Raw genomic sequence first — 20,705 nt, forward strand, 5'->3', positions numbered from 1 at the left:
ACTTTGTTGTTGTTATTGTAGGGCTGCTTCAATTCCTGTTTCCTGACATACAGCTCTCTTGTAACTACTTCGGGGTTAATTGTTTGCCTAAGAAGCTTATTGGCAATAGGTGTTTGCTTTCAGCCCGGTAGTTTCTAAGCTGGTGATCTTCATAAAGAACCATAGTGAGGCGTGTTGTGATATTTTAGCAATGGCTTTCTTCTGCCCACCAGAGCTTTTTTTAATTGAATTCTTTGCTGTTTCTCCTAACTTCTCTGCCAATCCATTTGATGATAGAGACGTGACATGGCGTGCCTGAACTGGTATAGCAAAGAGAATCGCCAGAATGAGCCACTCATTAATTGTGGGCCATTATCTTAACTCATTCACAAAACATAAATGGCAAATTTCATGCAGCCTAGTTTCCAAGAGCTTCCTGCAAAATGAGCTGGCAATTAAATATAAATGAGACTGGTTGGGGGATCCCGGGGGGGCAGCTGCTTTATAGCTCTGGCACTGGCACAACTTGTACTTAGGAGGAATAAAACATAACAGCAGAAATGTAAAACCTATACATGTAAAACGTAACATCTACGAAAATACATATTTCTGTGGCTGACTATCTACAGATTCAAGTGACTTTCAAATAATTCATATTATGAGACACCTATTAGCATGTTCAATTCCCCATTAAATATCAGCAGGGGAGATTCATAACCAAATATAGCATTTGTATGCTACTCCTGCCCAAGACCAAAAACACTTGTCAAGATTTAGTAGCAACAAATCCTTCCTTTAATGCAGCCTGTGCCCACAGTTTGCTGGAGTGCTGTGAGATGTCATGTATAATTCATAACTGGCTGCAGAAGCTGGGGCTGGCTCTGAAATGTACTTTCAAACCTGCAGCAATGATTACCTTCTACCTCCTCCCCTTTCTCCCTTCCTTTGCTAATTTAGGATAGGTTTGTCAGCCCAAAAGAGTTGATTTGAAATAGCTACAGCAGTGGCAGTAGGGGAAAAGAAGAGTGGATGAGGAATGAGGCAACTTTTTGAAAGACTTTAAATAACTAAACATTATCTCCACCCTCTAGAAAATCTCACTCACTACTTACATTTCTTTGTTTAAAATATATTTAGTAGGATCTTGCTAAGCTTACAATTAACCATTTTCATTACAAAGTACACATTAAAAGCAACCAGCTGTTATGCTGGTTTAATGACTCATGGCCTGTCCAGATCACAGAAGTGACACACAGGTTTTAATACCAATGGGTAGTGGTCAGGGGGCATAATATATTAACAATTCTCAGAAAACAGGATCCCTGTGATTCTGTAGCCGACAATGGATTGGGTATACATTCATTACCAATGCCACAGAAGTTCCACAGACACTCTGTAACTTCCCTCAGAAATGTCTTGTCTGTTGCTGATGTAGCAATTGGCACTGGAAATGGTACAGAAGTTTAGTCTGCCACTACAATGGCTACATAGTTAGAAGAACAGTCAGGTGTAAGTCTTTCATTTCTCACAAGAGCTAAGTGCACCTATCAAACAGTGAAAAGCAGAGATTGTTTAGTGGAATCCAACAGGTATAAATTAGGCAGAAAAAAGACATTTCTAAAGAGGAAACAGCAAAACTGTTTATGCACAGAATGCTAACAAATGCATAAAGTAACAAACTGAACAAATAGAGAATATTTTTCATTATAATTTCGGTTACAATAACCTTTAACTCTAGCCACAGTAGTGAGTAAAAATAATTCAGAAATGTGACTGTTTTTAAAGTGAAGATGTCCCTTTAAGTTGGCGGACAATTCCTTTGTTGGTCTTTGCTGCTAGAAGCACATTTATTTAAATAAAATTTATTAGTAAACTTTAGCCTTGACTAAAAATCACACAACTAGACTGAGATCATTGTTGATTATATTTTAAAGAATGTGGGGAGGGTGTTTCATATATTCACATGTTTTTATATGGAACTGTGGAAAATGTTCTCGTCACAGAACACATTATTTTTCAGAGCGGTCATCTGTGTCCATTATGAGGATAGTTTCAGAAATCAATTTTGAAAGATTACTTTTTTCCAGTTTTTCATCTTTTTTTCTAGTGCACTTAGACTCAGGAATTTTGATACAGATTTATTGTAAGAGAGAGACTCAATAAACAATATAAACTGTATGCTGACTTAAAGATACCCAAGTCTGGAGCTTATTTTTGACACAGTGTGCTAGAAATAATCTTCCTATAGATGTTTTGGTGTAACAACAGTTGCAACATAAAATGTATTTTACCTAGAAAATACCTAGAAAAGCCAGGGTTTCATGACTCAAGGACAAAAAACATAGTGCAGTTGTATTCAGTGAGTGTTATAGGTCTACAGATACAGTTGAATCACATATATACTACCTGTATGTTCCCTCAAATAGTAAACTCTTTTCATATGCAACTCTACCTGAAGGTGGCTGGACTCTGTAGTTCAGTGTTTTCATATGTACCGTCACAGATCATATTCACAACTCTTTCTATATTATATCTGAAATTCCCCTTGGCTTTAAGCACATGCGTGCCCATCCAATGGAATCCTACGATGACATACGTTTAATGGTAATTTCCACTCACTGTGTGTGTGTGTGTGTTTTATATAATGTGTTAACTACCGATGCAGTTTTTTTTCTAGGCTTGCATAAGAGCTGAATTATGGTAATTGATAAAACTAATGATTTTCCAATGTTCTAGCAGCAATCTCCGTGTGTGTATGTGTGTGTGTGTGTGTGTATGTATATATGTATATATATATATATAACATATATATATATATATATATATATATATATATAAAATAGAATGTGTATATGTAATGTAATGTTGTTCAGGATAGTCCAGTATCTTGTCTCTGACAATGGACACTACCAGAGAAAGGTGTAAGAACCCCACAGTAAATGTGTCAGCTGCTGAAGCATATATCAAATCCCTGTGTGGTCTTGAACAAGTCATCTCTCTCTCTGCTTCAGCTACCATCCTTGTAAATTTGTGGTGACAGTACTTACCCACCTGATAGAGTTGTCGTGTGACTGAATTCATGAATGTGTGCAAGAACTTTGAGATCTTGGGATGGAATGTGTGATAAAAGTGCTGAATGTTAGCCATTGTAATGCCTTTGGATAGACTTGATATAATTTTGAAGAGTTGAATCATGTGGTTTTATTAGGGGTGTAGTCTGCGGCCATATTTGTGCCTCTTTTAACCTTCTTCCCGAGGGGTACTTTTTGTTTTGACAACGCTTTTTAGGGATTTCACCATTGTACTTCACAGATGACTGAGTTTTCCCTTTGGTACTCCCTCTTTATAATCCCTCTCAGTCCATCCCTCCCCTCCTTTAAACATCTTTCTTTTCAAGATATATTTTTATTGTGACACCCCTTTTCCCCCCTGCTAACACTCCCCTTGTCCCTTTCTCGCATATAGTTTCCCTTCTGTTCCTGGATTTTAGTGTAAGTGTAGTTTTTAATCACATTTGAATGTTTGTTGTGTTTTTAGTTATTTATAGTTGTTTTTCATTATATATATATTCTCAACCATCGCTCTGCCATGCCCAGTTGTTTCAGTGGAGAGGTGCTTAATAAAATGATCTATTCAGATGATTTTAAAGAAATCAATATTGGAAGGAGGGAGAATGAGCTACACTGAAGTAATAAAATGTGGCTTCTACATCTTGGATGCTATTTAGGGAGGGGAATATACCTGTCTGGAAGGAAATATGGCTGACCGTTGAGCAAGTTTCATGTTGTCTTCTCTTTCCAATATTAAAAATTTCTCCACAGTAAATTCATGTAAGTTTGAACTGCCTTTGGTAGACGTGAAAGACACAGTCAAAGTGTTACAGACACCCTCCCTCATACTGAATACTTTTTATTTAAATGTCTCCCTTCCCCACCTCTTGCAACTGTGTTTTTTGGGGCAGGACCCACAAAATTAAATGGTTGTGTTAATGATTGGGGTTTGCATATAAGACCAAAAGAGCAGAATGAGGCCTTTTGATTTATAAGGCTTTAGGATGGGCCTTTCAAAAGCACCAAGGTAATTCAGAAGAACAAAGCCTACTGGAACTTGGTTTTGAAAATCCCATCTTTAGATTTAACTATAGAATCTTTACTGCATTTTTCCCTGGGGATTTGAATTAAGATGTTATGTGAACAAAAACATCCAAAGCTTTTATGTCTTCAACCATTGTCTAATATCTTTATTTTTATCAGCCATAAGATAATGAGACTTTTAAGAGAGAGGCCATTTGCTCCCACATTCGCAGGGGTTATTACCTTAATTTCACCTTCCTGTTCCTTTATGACACCCTGTCCTCAATCCCCCAAATGTGTCTCAAGCTCATTTATATTCTTTCCTTCAATTGCCTTTCCCTTCAGAACAAAAGACATTTGATAACCCTTAATCTAAACCTACATCTTTTATCCTCAAACTTTAATAGATGATGAACATTTAAAAAAAAACCACGTTCACTTTTCCCCACAGACTTTTATTAGTAATTTCTAAAGAAACTATGGAGATATTGCCCTGCTTTGAAAACAGTGACTGCCATCCCTTCTAAGGGAATCTGTTTCTAATTCAAATCAAGCACACACTTAATGTTTCATATCTAAAATTTAAAAATTCCCATAAGCGATTGTATGGTCATGGGGTTTTGTGGACTACAAAGAAACCATATAAAGATACTATTCTGAACAATTAATGTGTCCTAAATTATTTTAATAAATATCCTTCATGCATTCGGCAGTTTGCAGAGAAATTCCAGGATGTAAAAGAAGCTGCCAAACTAGCAAGAGACAGATCTCAAGAGAAAATTGAGACCTCAAGCAATCATTCCCAAGTAAGTCACTTTTCTGTAATGTTATATACACACGCACATGGAGGAAAAATGATTTGAGACTAGATTCAGCAGTGGAATATACCTGCTTCTGGCAGCTAGTTTAAAGTGTCAGCAAAGAAGATTGTTAAATATCATTGTTAACTACTGGTCTTTAACATTGCTGGAGGACTTCTTTTTCTTGTGTGCTCTCTCTCCTTCTCTTTCTCATTTAAATATAATAGTCTTTTCAGGAAGTTACTGAGTTATAATAATTTTTTAAAATAACAAGGTCATCTATATATTCTCTGATAGTTCTTCATTGTGGTGGTCACTGAGGACCTTGCCTCACTGCAGTATTTCAGCAATAAATAAATGGAATCTGTTGTAACACTTGCTTGGGCCAGTTGCCCAACCTATTTTTGTGTGTGGTTGGGACTGTGTTAGAGATCAGTTTGTATGATATCATGTAGCTAACATAGTTTGAGTTCTCATGTATTTCATTATCCAAGTGATTCATAGATTTTGGGTGACTATAGTTTGTCTACAGCTAAGGCTTTACCATCCCTTACTCGTGGTGACTGGTGGAAAGGGAGTTTTTAATGTATGTCCATGGAGTACACCTGTCTGGGACAGGTTTCAGAGTGGTAGCTGTGTTAGTCTGTATCAGCAAAAAGAACAGGAGTACTTGTGGCACCTTAGAGACTAACAAATTTATTTGAGCATAAGCTTTCGTGGGCTAAAACCACCCACTGGATGCATGCAGTGGAAAATACAGTAGGAAGATATATATACACGGAGAACATGAAAAAAATGGGTGTTGCCATACCAACTATAATGAGAATAATCAATCAAGGTGGACTATTATCAGCAGGAGAAAAAAAACTTTTGTAGTGATAATCAAGATGGCCCATTTCAAACAGTTGACAAGAAGGTGTGAGTAACAGTAGGGGGAAAATTAGCATGGGGAAATAATTTTTAGTTTGTGTAATGACTGACCCATTCCCAGTCTTTACTCAAGCCTAATTTAATGGTGTCCAGTTTGCAAATTAATTCCAGTTCTGCAGTTTCTCATTGGAGTCTGTTTTTGAAGTGTTTTTGTTGAAGAATTGCTACCTTAGGTCTGTATGTCAATTTGCAAACTGGAGACCATTAAATTAGGCTTGAATAAAGACTGGGAGGGGATGGGTCATGACACAAAGTAAAAACTATTTCCCCATGCTAATTTTCCCCCCTACTGTTACTCACACCTTCTTGTAGAGGTGAAAGTAAGCCAGTATGCCCCGGTACGGCATATCAGCAAGAACCAGTGCACCGTACCAGGGTGGCCTGGCTTCCCCAGACAGCAGTTTAAAGGGCCTGGGGCTCCAGCTGCCGCTGGAGCCCCAGGCCCTTTAAATTGCCGCCAGAGCCCCGCTGCTGGAGCCCTGGGGTAGCGGCAGCGGGGCTCCCAGGGTTATTTAAAGGGCTGTGGCTCCCGCTGCCTCTACTGCCCTGGGCCCTTTTAAATAGCCCCTGGAGCCCCACTGCCACTACCCCAGGGCTCTGGGGGCTATTTAATGGGCTGGTAGAAGCAGGGGGGTCCTGGGCCATGTAACTAGCCCCCAGAGCCCTGGAGTAGCGGTGGGGCTCCGGGAGCTATTTAAAGTGCCCAGGGCTGCCTCTGCGGCCTCGGTCCTTTAAACTGCTGCCAGAGCTCCCAGCTGCTGCTGCTACCCCAGGGCTCCGGCGGCTATTTAAAGGGCCCGGGGCAGTAGAGGCAGGGGAGCCCTGGGCTCTTTAAATAGCCCTCAGAGCCCTGGGGAAGCAGCAGCAGCCAGGGGCTCCGGCAGCAGTTTAAAGGGCCAGGGCCATAGCAGCGGCTGAGCCCTGGGCCCTTTAAACTGCTGCCGGAGCCCCCAGCTGCCGCTGCTACCCTGGCGGGGGAGGGAGGTGGCACTTACTGGTACAGGGTGGTCTGGGGCTGGCTCTGACCACCCCCATCCCCGTCCCTTCCGCCCGAGGCCCCGCCCCTTCCAGGGGCCAGAGCCAGCCCCACCCCAGCCCCATACCGGTAAGTCCCTATTTCTACTTTCACTCCTGCCTTCTTGTCAACTGTTTGAAATGGGCCATCCTGATTATCACTATAAGGTTTTTTTCTCCTGCCGATAATAGCCCACCTTAATTGATTTGTCTCGTTAGAGTTAGTATGGCAACCCCCATCTTTTCATGGGGTGTGTGTGTGTGTGTGTGTGTATACACACAAACCTAACGTCTTTTCCACTTCATGCATCTGATGAAGTGGGTTTTAGCCCACAAAAGCTTATGCGCAAATAAATTTGTTAGTCTCTAAGATGCCACAAGTACTCCTCCTCTGGGGCAGTTTAGTTTAGAAAAATGCCACTGGTACCCACTGTTAATTGTTTTTGTTAGAATATGATGAAATCAAGTTTTATCACAAGCTTTGTCACAGTCCCTTACAATAATTCATTATAATTTCAGGAAGTCTACAGCTAGCTGAGAATTAATCCTTGTTTAATGGGAACTCATTCATTGTGTTTTGCATAAGTGTTGCTTTGGAGGAAAGTTAGAATAACTTCTATTTAGTGATTACTTCAACTGCACAATCAGAAGAGCCTTTATGACATCAGAGAGAACTGCTTAGTGTTCATTTCTTCTGAAAATCAATCCCCTTGTTTAGGTCCCTAAACCAGACTTAGAAGCCTGACATTAGATGCTTTTAAAAAATAAAAACAAAAAAAAATCGTGGCCATTGAGTCTAATGTAGAGCAAAGGAAGCTAACTGACGACTGCTAAAAAGTGTGTGATGTCAGTCTCTGGGGAGTAGGAAAGTTTGTACTTCACAACTTCCAGTAGTGTTTCTTTGCTCCAGTAGCTTAAACTGATTTTAAAATATTCTTCTGGAAAATTCTGCAAACTACAATTTTGTAAATCATTATATTTTTTCTCTTTGAAAAGAGACCGCCTTTTGCCCCCAGGGCACTTCATTGTGATAGTTATTACTGTTCTGTGTTTTAAATGTTCTTCTTTAAATATTACCTCTACTGTTACAATATGTGTATAGTCGAGTATGCTATAAAGATGTGATACATGTGAGAGCTGTAAGAGACTGGTTTTTATTTCCTGGTCTCACTGACTTGACATGGGACAAGGTGACAAATAGCACAGAAGTCAGGGTCACTACTCACCAGTCCCAATGACTACTTGTGCACACTGGTGGTATCACTAGGCTCAGGTAGGAAGCTATCTGTCATTACTTAAAGGGAATCAGAAATGTTCTTGCTTAGTGCAAATATATAACATGACATGGTATATAATGTGACCTCTTATGATGCCTATATTTACTTGTACCGATAAAGTCAATGTGAAGATAAAGATAGGACTGCATTTTGATAAGAAGAGAAACTTTTTTACTTCTTTGTCTGGGTCACAAACAGTGGCATCCCAGACAACAGCATTACCTCAAATAGGCCATGCCAGGCAATCTGCCATTGCATTTCGTGTCATGTACCTAGGATGTTATGTCACGAAAGTAAATGCTTTCAGTGACTGAGTTTTTTTGAGTGGTAGGGAAGTAGGCATATGTTTAAAAAGGGAAACAAAGATGCTGTGTGGGGGACAATTATACACCGGTCATCCTCACTGCGATACCTGGAAAGCTACTGAAACCAATTATGAAACAATCAGTTTGTAAGTACCCAGAGGGATAATAGAGTTATAAGGAATAGCCAGCATGGATTTTTCAAGAACTAATCATGCCAAACCACCTAATTTCCTTCTTTGACAGGGTTACTGGCCTAGTAGATAGGGGGAAGAAGTAGATGTTGTTTATCTTTATTTTTTAAGGCTTTTGACATTCTCATAAGCAAACTAGGGAAATGTGGTCTAGATAAAATTAGTGTAAGGTGCACAGCTGGTTGAAAGACCGTACTCAGAGGTAGTTATCAGAAGTTTGCTGTCAAACTGGGAGGGCATTTCTAGTGGGTTCCCACTGGGTCTGATACTATTCAGTATTTTCATTAGTTACTTGGATAATGGAGTGGAGAGTATGCTTCTAAAATTTGCAGATGACATCAGACCTAGAGGGGTTGCAAGCACTTTGGAGGACGGGAGTAGAATTGAAAATGACCTTGACAAATTGAGGAATGTGTATAAAATCAACAAGGTGAAATTCAGTAAAGAGAAGTGCCAACAACTACAGTTGGGAAGGAAAAATTAAATGTACAACTTCAAAATGGGGAATAACTGACTAGGTGGTAGTGCGGCTAAAAAGGATTCTGGGGGTTACAGTAGGTCACAAATTGAATGTGTCAAAACTGTGATGCAGTTGCAAAAAAGGCTAATATTCTAGGGTACATTAACAGGAGTATCATTTGTAAGACCTGGGAGGTAATTGTCCCACTCTACTCGACACTGGTGAGGCCACAGCTTGAGTGTGGTGTGCTGTTCTGGGCACCGCACTTCAGGAAGGATGTGGATAAATTGGAGAGAGTCCAGAGGAGAGCAACAAAAATAATAAATGGATTAGAGAGCCTGATATATGAGGAAAAGCTTTTTAAAAACGGAGTCACACTTCCCCAGGGGTTCCCAAGATTGCAAAGCTCCTCATTACTACCTGCCCTTAGCGTGAGGCAGGCTTGTCCGTGCCTGCTGGGGTCAGCTCTCTAACTCCAGGGGCCACGGGCAACATAGGCCCTGCTCTCTCTCTCTTCCTGTTAGGCACACTCTAATCCTATAGCTCTCCGAGAGTCCCCCTAGAGTGACCAGATTCTCGTCTACTATTCACAGATTTTCTGCTCCCAACATAGTAGTCCACACCAGCTTACTAGCTTCCCTTCAGGTCACCACTCGATTTGACACACAGCACTTAAATAATGTTTATAGTGAAAACTAGTAAGAATTTACTTAACGAAATACAGAGATTTGAGAAGTAGCAAGTAAAATATTGGAAACAAATAGTTGCATGTAAAATAAAATCATAACGTGCATTTTAAATCCTAGACTTAACTACCAAGATACTGTTCTGTCTAATTAAATTTAGCTCATCCAAAGTCTTTGCAGTATTTTTCAGCCAGGTTGGCCATGATCCTCCTTTCACAAGGCAGAACATGCTGACAGTTTTGTCTCCTTCGTGAAGGATCCGGAATGTACCTCAGTACCCCCAGTTATGCCCCAAACATCCATTGTCTTTACTTGTAAATGGGATATCCTCATGCTTTTTTTGTTTTTTCCTGCAGCTTTCCTCTCTTGTTGAATCTGCAATCTTCTGCTTAGCATCAGGCTCAGTAATGCAAATAGGCCTCCACTGCAAAGCGGACAATACAGAATAGACACATGAGCAGCCAGAGAGAGATAAGCATGTTTTTCCTCTCCTACATGACAGAAACTTGTTTGTCACCTTCTGGTGACATGCTTTAAGTCTCATACCTTACGATGAAAATTTTCTGTACCGATACATAATTCCTTAAATATTATGCACACATACATTTCACAATTATTATGACGACCCGTGGGCTCTTGGTTCTTGGTATATACCTCACATGCCACCTTCTGGTAAATTTAATATACATACATCTGCCACGGGATCCTGGTAAAACTCTATGAACATCCTTGTACACTCTGCCAGTTGGCACCAAGAGGTTTCTGGGTCACACTGAACATGCTTTCTCTTGAAAAAGAAGATTGAAGAGGGGTATGATGAGTCTTCAGATATGTTAAGGGCTGTTATAAAGAGGATAGACTCGGAGATCAATTGTTCTCCATGTCCACTGAAGGCAAGACAAGAAGTAATGGGCATACTCTATAGCGAGGGAGACTTAGGTTAGTTACTAGGACAAACTTTCTAACTATAAGGGTAGTTAAGATCTGGAATAGGCTTCCAAGGAGATTGTGGAATCCCCCTCATTGCAGATTTTTAAGAACAAACACCTGTGAGGGATGGTCTGTGTTTATGTGGTCCTGCCTCAGCACAGGGGCCTGGACTTGATAAACGCTCAAGGTCCCTTCTAGCCCTACATTTCCACGATTTTATGTTAACACTAATCTGTGGATTGTGCTGCAGGAATCTGGACGTGAAACACCATCTTTTACTCGGGCATCCAGCATAAATGGAACAGATGATGAGAAGGCATCTCATGGTGACTCTGCTGATGCACATCTGAAAAGTGAGAATGACAAACTGAAAATTGCTCTAGCCCAAAGGTGAATCTCTTGTAATATCTAAATTGCACTGAATGCCTGTGCAGTAACTCTTTGGGAGTGGTTACATATACATATCCAGGGATGGCTCAATAGGAAACCGCTATCTGACCTAATAATTACTATACTTGCTAAAAGGCAAATACCAAGTAGATACAGTAACAACTTGTATAAAAAAAAAATTGGAAGATGATAAAAAAAAAAGTGGTAGTGGGATCTGTGTTATTGCCTGCCTATTACCCACGTTATTGTAAACGGAAATAAAAATAATCGATGTCCTATTTAAGCATAGCACATACAGTCGTGTGTTATTCCTGTAGCAATAAGGGGCTGTAACAGGGTTCACTCACCACTCTGGCACTTCCTGCTGGCTGTCATGGGAATTAGGTCTGTATGTTAGTGTGCCCTCTTTGGGTGGTGCCTCACCAGCGTCACTCCTGCTCTAGGACCTACATCTCTCCAAGGACTGTGGTGTCCTCTTCAGCGACACAGCCCACCGGGGACCTGCAGTCTGCTGTTCAGCCACTTCCCTTAGTGACTACTACAGTGACTTGTCTGGCCACTTCCTTGTGGCCCCAGCATCCTCTTTGTCCTTTCCTCAGGGCCTCAGCCTAAAAACCCCAGCAGCCAGCCAGAAGATGTTTCTCGCTCTTCTGGTCCCTGCTAGAAGCACTGCTCTGTCCAGGGTACTGGCAGGTCTCTCAGCCCTACAGAGACACAGTCCTTCTTCCCTGGGCTCCCAGCAGAGAACTGCCCTTCTCTGCCCTATAGCTCCCTTTTTATATGGTCCTGCTTGGCCCTGCTTGGCTGCTCCCTTCAGCCTTTCTCTGATTGGCTGCCTCTTGCGCAGCCTCCCTAGGGCTTTATTAACCCCAGCCCAGTGTGGGGCAGGTGCCTCATCACAGGGGCATACACGTACCAGAGTGAACTGCATGTGGCTCTCAAACCTCTTCATTCATTTCTAATTTACTTGTGTTCCTAAAGAAAAAAAAAAGCTTTTTTTCACATGTGAACTTTAAATTGCTGGCAGATTAGGAGGAATTTTGATGTACTGCTAAAATGTCTCCCCTTTAAAGGTTTAAAATGTATATATTTTTTCTTTTACATTAATAAATCATCAAAGGTTTGCTTATACAATTTAGACCACTGAATATTAAATAGTCATAGCTTATAATATCTAGGCTAATAGTATTAGCAGAAATTATTCAGATGTTATTGCATCAATTTAAAACCACATATTAGATGATTGAATGAGCTGACTTTAGTAGGTACTTTTGTCAAATTGGGAGATTTAACACTTTGTTTCTTTCTGATTTGGTGCATGATGAGGTAAACTCTTCTGTGCTAGTGATACCAGATCACATTGCCAACCATCAACGTGGCGATGCAGATAATATTTAAGAATGCAGATAACATTTAGGCCATAGGGGAGCAATTACTGCTGATATTGTGTGAAGCCAATTTTCTCTTCTTTTAGTTTCAGTGGGTGTACTTTATCTGTGAAAACAGGTGAGGGTATGTAAAAGCACAAAAGAGATCAGTTCATCATAAAAAATGAATGAAATAAATTTAACTTTCCATAGCTTTCTAAAAAAACTTTGTGCACCACTTTAAAAATGTGCCCTATGTGCCTTGAAATCACATTTTGTACCATTTGATTTAATAAATTATTTGAAAAGGCAAATCACTGTAATTTGTAGCCATAGTAAAATAAAAAGTTGGAATGCTCTAAGCAGTGACATTAATATGCCGTAATTCTCTTCTTGGAACTTATTTGCCACATCTGCCTCTAGCATACGAATATGCCCATGAGTGGCCATGAAAAGGAAAAAAATATCAGGGTCACAAGTTGCTTTTTAAAAAAAATTATTTAAAAAAAAAAAAAAAAAAAGCAATGTAAGCCATATGATACATTAAGCCAGGGATCAGTAATCTTTGGCACGCGGCCCATCAGGGTAATCTGCTGGAGGGCCGCAAGACATTTTGTTTGTGTTGACCGTCCGCAGGCATGGCCCCCCGCAGCTCCCATTGGTGTGCTGGCCGCCACTTCCCGCAGCTCCCATTGGCCGGGAATGGCAAACCACGGCCACTGGGAGCTGCGGTGGGCCATGCTTGCGGACGGTCAACTTAAACAAAATGTCTCACGGCCCGCCAGTGGATTACCCTGTTGGGCCGCGTGCTGAAGGTTGCTGACCCCTGCGATAAGCGATTCAAAGGTTATATAAGAACATAAGAATGGCCATACTGGGTCAGATCAAAGGTCTATTCAGCCTAGTATCCTGTCTACTGACAGTGGCCAATGCCAGGTGCCCCAGAGGGAGTGAACCTAACAGGTAATGATCAAGTGATCTCTCTCCTGCCATCCATCTCCACCCTCTGCCAAACAGAGGCTAGGGACACCATTCCTTACCCATTCTTGCTAATAGCCATTAATGTACTTAACCTCCATGAATTTATCTAGTTCTCTTTTAAACCCTGTTATAGTCTTAGCCTTCACAACCGCCTCAGGCAAGGAGTTCAACAGATTGACTGTGCACTGTGTGAAGAAGAACTTCCTTTTATTTGTTTTAAACCTGCTGCCCATTAATTTCATTTGGTGGCCCCTAGTTCTTATATTATGGGAACAAGTAAATAACTTTTCCTTATTCACTTTCTCCACACCACTCATGATTTTATATGTGTGTATCATATCCCCCCTTAGTCTCTTCTTTTCCAAGCTGAAAAGTCCTAGCCTCTTTAATCTCTCCTCCTATGGGAGCTGTTCCAAACCCCTAATCATTTTAGTTGTCCTTCTCTGAACTTTTTCTAATGCCAGTGTATCTTTTTTGAGATTAGGAGACCACATCTGTACGCAGTATTCAAGATGTGGGCATACCATGGATTTATATAAGGGCAATAAGATATTCTCCATCTTATTCTCTATCCCTTTTTTGATGATTCCTAACACCCTATTCGCTTTTTTGACTGCCACTGCACACTGCGTGGACGTGAACTATCCACGATGACTCCAAGATCTCTTTCCTGATTAGTTGTAACTAAATTAGCCCCCAATCATATTATATGTGTAGTTGGGGTTATTGTTTCCAATGTGCATTACTTAACATTTATCCACATTAAATTTCATTTGCTATTTTGTTGCCCAATCACTTAGTTTTGTGAGATGTTTTTGAAGTTCTTCACAGTCTGCTTTGGTCTTAATTATCTTGAGCAGTTTAGTATCATCTGCAAACTTTGCAACCTTGCTGTTTACCCCTTTCTCCAGATCATTTATGAATAAGTTGAAAAGGATTGGTCCTATTCAAGGTTGCATACAGTGTGTATGAATCATAGAATTATAGAACTGGAAGGGACCTTGAGAGGTCATCTAGTCCAGTCCCCTGCACTCATGGCAGGACTAAGTATTATCGAGACCATTCCTGATAGGTGAAGTACTTCAACCCTCCTTTTAATTTTTAATGGGATAATTTTTTTATTCCTAGTGGCTGTAGTCACTTCTACAGGCTAGTAACTGAGATACTAGGAGCTTTCAGTTTCCTCCACCCATTGTCCCTCAGCTCTTTAAAAGGCACATCACTCACCCTTTACTTCAGGAGCTTGGAAGGTCCGGGGTCGTTTAGTTCTTCAACAGTAATATTTTATAGATATTTAAAATCAAACAAAAGAAGTGAAAGTATTTTACCTACAGAGTATATCTATATTTCTTGGCCTACTATATAAAATACTATAGTATTATCTTTCATCCTGGATGATCAAAACATGCTTTATAAACTGATATGTACACTATGTGTAGGTACCACCTGAAATGCAGCCACTGTTTAACAATTCACAGCTACAATTGCAAACACCACACATCTAAACTAAACCTCACATCTGGGACTGACAATAGTACTTTTGATTCCAAAAGCACAAGCTCCTCCTACTTGAATTAATAGAGCATCTATTATGCTAGATGTAGTAGCTTTAGGACTTGTATTGTCTGTGGACTGTTCATTAGAGATAAGTGATCGTATACACTTGAGCAGGTCTGATATTCTCTGACAGAGGGTCAATGTGCAGTGGTCATTCCGCTAGGATACTGTATCTAATTCAGCTTGCCACCCATTGTTGCAATCAGGTGTTCTCACAGAGCGCTAAATGGAACTAAAACATTAGTGAATCTAACTCTAGTCTGTTGTTTTCAGTTCTTCCAATGTAAAGAAATGGGAAACAGAACTGCAGACTCTGAGGGAGAGCAATGCCAGGCTGACCTCTGCACTCCAAGAATCTGCTGCCAGTGTAGAGCACTGGAAAAAACAGTTTTCAGAATGCAAGGAAGAGAATGATCAACTCAGGAACAAGGTAACGTGAGTGGGTTAAGTAGAATAAAATGAACCCCAGAGCACCATTTGAAATGCCAGAGAACCCTGGCTTGGGGACTCCTCTCCTATTTCTCCTTGCCCCAAGCCAATGTCCTCACAGACAGCCCATGCTGTATGATATTTACAAACATCACCAGCAGTACTAGGTTGTCCAAATACTAACCAAAAGCTACTGAGGACTCTGCAGCCAAGCACTGAACAAAGCAGAGGAGGGCAGTCAGCAGCAGTACCAAGGGTCAGAAGCAAAAAACACAGTTCAGATTCCCACCAGTTATAAAATCCAGACCCAAACTCTTTTTGAATTATCATTTTGAAATAATATATATTTATTGTAATATTATTAAGCTTTAAAAATCCTTAATATGGTTCTTTCTAAACCTTTTCCGATGCTCCTCTTCTCTCAGCCTGGGCAGAACAGAGACGGCAATGGCATCTCTTTTGTACTCGTGTGTTGTTCTTCTCTGTCTATCCTGGCTTCTCTGCTACTTCATTGTATTTTCTTGTGCTAGAAAGCAGAAAGAGAGGAAGAATGGAGTAGAGGAGACTGAGATGGCTACGTCTCCTTGCTTCCAGCATGCAGGAGGCAAAGAACTGGGAGCCAGTAGGTGGGCTGGGATTTGCATATCACTCAAGATTCCATGCTGACTGGTTGGTGGAGCTATAATACTGTCTGTCCTTGCTGTTGGGTAGGATGCGAGGAAAGAGAACTCCAATGAAGATGATTGCCATAGTGTACTCTTCTCATAAGTTATTTAGCTATAGTATATTGATGCCTTGAGCTCACTCATTGTGGTAAGGTGGCTGATTTAACCCAATAATCCCAATAAAATCTCAAAATCATACAGCTAAGTGAAGACATGAGTTGTACCCACAATACTGCAAGCACAAAAAGGGAGGAGGAGGAGCCAGGCTGAGAATCAGGCCCACCAGCTTCAAAGCCGCGTATTTCAACTCCATAAGCCTGTTGGAGATTGTTGCCAAAAGCCTTTTTCCCTTCCTTACCGAGTGTGTAATTTTCACAGCACTGTAGTACAGGGATCGAATGTGAACCACAAGAGAGAACACTTGGGAGATGTAAATTTAGATTTTTAAAAACCCTGGCTTAGAATAGTAGCTTGTACTGTCACTAAAATAATATGGTGCTATCTATCAAAAGCTTGTAATTGGCCCACGCACTGGTACAAGTCTGCTGAATACAGTGGAATTCAGTTTCCGTGAATACTGCTTGTAGTGATAATTTCAGCCTATTGATCTTAAGCTACTTTCCAAAAAGCTGGGGCCTGTTATTGCTGCTGTTTTTGCCTTTCACTTATACAGATCTCTGGGGCATTCAATGTATAGAGCAGATTGCAAGTGATTTTTTTAAATTTTCTATTGTTTTCAGGGGTAGGTATGACTTTCATTCCTTTTTGCATGCCATTTAGCTCCAGGTGAAGAATGCTATAGCTTGTGGGAGTGCCACTGATAGACAGATGTAACCTGACTTACCTGTCTGTCAGGGCACTAAAATGCCTATTGGAATTCACTCTGTTTTGCAAGATGGAGATTTTATATCTGTGTGCAGTTTGGGGAGGTCACTGTCAGAATGTGGAGATAATTCCACTAGAGTAAATCAGTGCTTCACAACAAGCTTTCTGTATTTAGACTACCACTTAACCCATGCTGGGTGTCAAGATTGCCTGGCACTAATTGTTAGCATCAAAGTAATATTAGGTTGTTAGATAAATCTGGTTCCTAGAGCAAAGAGTTAATAGTTCATTGTTAAGGCTAGCAGTGAAGGTTTCTTTTATGTATAAGGGAGAAATAGCTGATCGAAATAGTAGATTACAGTTAAATAGAATAGCATGCAACATAAATTATTTACTCAATTTTTTTTGCTTTTGTGTAATGTTGTATAGGAAAGTTGTTTTCATTGACATGACCAGGTGCAAATGTGCCACTTCTCTCTAAGTATAGTCAAAAATGAGCAGGTTCACAAAACGCTTCCTTATTCTGGCACAGTGGTTAAGGTACCTATAGCCCAACAGTCAGATGCTTTCTGTGGTTCATATAGCCCCACTGTCTGCATACAGTGTCATTGATCTTCCTGCAGAGAGAGAGATTCTTCTTTGTTTCTTCTCTCAAGTAGGTTTCTCAATAGGCATTGGTGCTGCACCAGTATGGGGTGCTGGGAAATTCTTTCTCCTGTGTTAATTGGGTTAGGCAGTTTTGCACATTGGTCTGCCTTAAAATGATGCCAAGTACAGTCCCAGAGTAACCCAACACTGAGAATTAAAAATACATTAATGAGAGAGCCTGGTGACTTAGGAGCAGCGCAGCACACAAGATCTGAGTCCAAAGGTGGCTAGAAGAAGTGTAGAATCAGCAAGCTCATTCCCTGTCTGAGAGAACAAAGCATCATCTGTCACACTGTACTAATCCGTCTGGCTAAGTTTTAATGCTGTATCCAGCCCTCTTATTCCTGCTGGAATAATAGACAGGCCTTGAGGAGATGATGTTGGGAACTCCAGAGAGCTTACTTCCTCAGACCATATTTTTAAAAAAACCCATAGATTATTGGCTCATACTTGCATAAAAATGGAAGTGGAAATATATCCCATCCATTGCTCCTCACGACTTATTATGATATTCCAGTGCTTTGCACAGTCCCATGTGATTACATAAGGCACTATCTAAGATACAATAAATGCATCCTGTGAGTCTGCCTAGTGTGTGTGTAAATGGGTTACTTTGTTTTTCTTAATTTTAAATATAACAGTGGTAACTTTGATCTGTTGTACTAACTGGTGTGCTCTAGGCGGGGGAGATCCTCAGCTGATGTGAATTGTCGTACCTCCATTGATTCCAGTGGAGCTGGAACGATTTACACCAGCTGAGGATCTGCTCCTAGATTTGCAGAGAATTGGAGTCTGCTATGATCTTTTTTTTTTAAAGATTGAAGAGCTGGAAGAACAATGCAATGAAATAAATAGAGAGAAGGAAAGAAATGCACAGCTGAACAGGCGCCTCCAGGAACTGGAATCAGAACTTCAAGACAAAGAACTAGTAAGTAAAATAAACTTAGAAATGGCACAAATTCTTTAATGTCAGAGTGGGCCAATCTGTTTTTCACTACACAAAGCAACACATACAGTGTGTCACCACAGTCAAAGGGAGCCCAGCATTTAAAGTTACTGCTCTTTCTAGCTGCTGTAAGACTCTTTAGATCTCCAGTCGTGTCCCCTAATCACTTGTTTACAACACTGTAGGTTCTGAATTTTTAATCTGATTTGGCATTTGAGTTTGACAGTTGTTGTTAACAAAAATGATACTTTACGCTTCTGAGGATCTCAGTGCCTCTTAAAACCATTAATTGGTTAAACAGCATAACACCTGCTGAGACAGGTAAGTAGGAGTATCCTCGGGTGAAATGAGCTGGAGAGGTTCATTGCCTTGCCTAAAGTCACACAGCAAGTAGGTTGAAAATAGAATCTCAGAATCACTGCTCTCAGTCCCCCCTTTACCATATGGGAGGAGGGGAGCTGTTGACTTTCGGGTGCTTGTCAGTAAAAAGACATCCCTTACAAGAGAATTTAGTATCTTTGTTAAGACAGGTGAGGCGCTCTCTTTCAGTGGAATCTTATATTTTACTATTTTGCCACCCACACCTTCTGATTTTAAGAATTAAATCCAAGATGGAGATTAAGATTAGAAGATGTTACTGACATTCATTCACAATTCCTAAATCTCTCATCTTAGCTTAGAGGGTATTCATTTTACTAAGGCAAATAATGTTGGAAACTTACAGCCCCTGACTAGGGGGCGGGAAATAATGAAATCTTTGAGGTTCTCTTCCCTCCCCCCGCCCGTAGAAACCAAATGTTCTGTGTCGACTCAAGAGCAAATGCAGACAGCAGGTGTAGTGAAGCTTGCATAGTGCCATTATAACTTCTCAGCTGGTGCTCCTAAAGAGCAGTGCTATTAAGGAGCTTTAAGATGGTACAAGGAGATAGGTTAGGGAGATGGATTTTGATGCACAGTTAAAAATATAATGCAGTTTTCAGCACCAAGTTTCAAAGGAAAAGGTCATGCTTTTTTCCCAACCTTTCTGCTCTAATAGCATATGTAATAACCCCTACTTTGTGATAGCATTTTCCTTGAGGTTCACATTCTCCAGACACCAAATCAGCCAGAAAACGGATTGACTCATGAATATTACAGACCTAGCTACCATTCGTTTTTGAGAAGGAACTGCACCCCCAGCCTGATTTCAGACTGTTTCTTACGTTAGTGGATTTCTGATTAGCTCTAAACCACTGTAAATAAGCTGCTCTTGGCTTTGCAAGGCAAACCAGCATGGAGCCTGCTCACAAATGCAGCCATGAAAGAAGCACCTCTGAAATTCTGTCCATTTGAAGAACAGTAAAGGGAGGAGAGAGAAATGAAAGGATGGAAAGAGGCGCAGAGGCTTTGGGAAAAAGAAATATAAGCCACAGACCTATACAAGGGCATCAGAATGCTTATAGATGTATCGGGGTTCGCGTCTCAAAATAAACACAGGAGGTTACTGTCGCAGAGTTCTGGGGTGTAATCCAGATCAGTAAGGAGTTGTCACTACTTGCCCTGTAACCCTTGGATGCCTCAGTGCTTTGCTGCTGTAGCTTCCAGCCTCAGATGCTCATGGCCAACCTACAAGTATGCAGGTGACACCCTAAGTGTCTGTGTGCTAGACATCCCTGGTTAGCAGCTCTGACCCCAACCTGTCTACCACCCCAGAGCCCCCTCTGGCTTCCACCAGCTTTGCTTTCAACCAACAGGGTGACCCCATCACACGTATAGTCCCGAATTTCCCCCAAACTGTGTGCACCTTGAAGTATCTAGCCCTCTCCTGGACAGCTCAGAGAAAATAATAAGGTTTATTTCTCCTTTAAAGAGACAAAAGCACATTACAGCTTATTAAATTAACTGTGGTAAATTCACCTTTCTTTCAAACACAGCACTGAGTTAATGTATGGTAAAAATAAAGTGAATTTATTAACAAGACATAGGTTAACTGATGCCAAGTAAAAGGGATAAATTTGGAAAGGATCACAAGCAAATAAAAAATTGTGAAAATATGCACCTAAAACTCTGAAAACTTAAACTAGCAAAGTATAGGCTTTGTTCAATATCATTTCTGTCACCAGTCTTCCTTCTTTTCAGCCAAGGCTGACTTTCCTTCAGTGAGGACCTTTTACAAAAGTACAAGAAGTTGGCTTCCCTTGTCTTCCTTGGTGAAAGATCTTTGCCTAAGCAGGTTTCTCACTCATATTCAGTTCCTAGAGACTTCAACCCCT

General features: G+C 40.7%; 1 protein-coding gene across 3 annotated transcripts in view; it reads left to right on the forward strand.

Annotated features, from left to right (window-relative positions):
• HOMER2 (homer scaffold protein 2) overlaps positions 1-20,705 on the forward strand; it is a 116,014-nt gene that overhangs the window by 74,116 nt on the left and 21,193 nt on the right. For 2 of the 3 annotated variants that reach the window (XM_039492571.1, XM_039492570.1), the window contains exons 4-7: positions 4,766-4,858; positions 10,896-11,035; positions 15,214-15,370; positions 18,325-18,435. In XM_039492571.1, coding sequence (XP_039348505.1) covers positions 4,766-4,858; positions 10,896-11,035; positions 15,214-15,370; positions 18,325-18,435 — 501 coding nt within the window. The remainder of the gene's footprint in view (positions 1-4,765; positions 4,859-10,895; positions 11,036-15,213; positions 15,371-18,324; positions 18,436-20,705) is intronic. The other variant, XM_039492572.1, reaches the window with a different exon arrangement.

The sequence above is a fragment of the Mauremys reevesii genome, linkage group 10, assembly GCF_016161935.1.
Source record: "Mauremys reevesii isolate NIE-2019 linkage group 10, ASM1616193v1, whole genome shotgun sequence".
NCBI classification, from domain to species: Eukaryota; Metazoa; Chordata; order Testudines; family Geoemydidae; genus Mauremys; species Mauremys reevesii.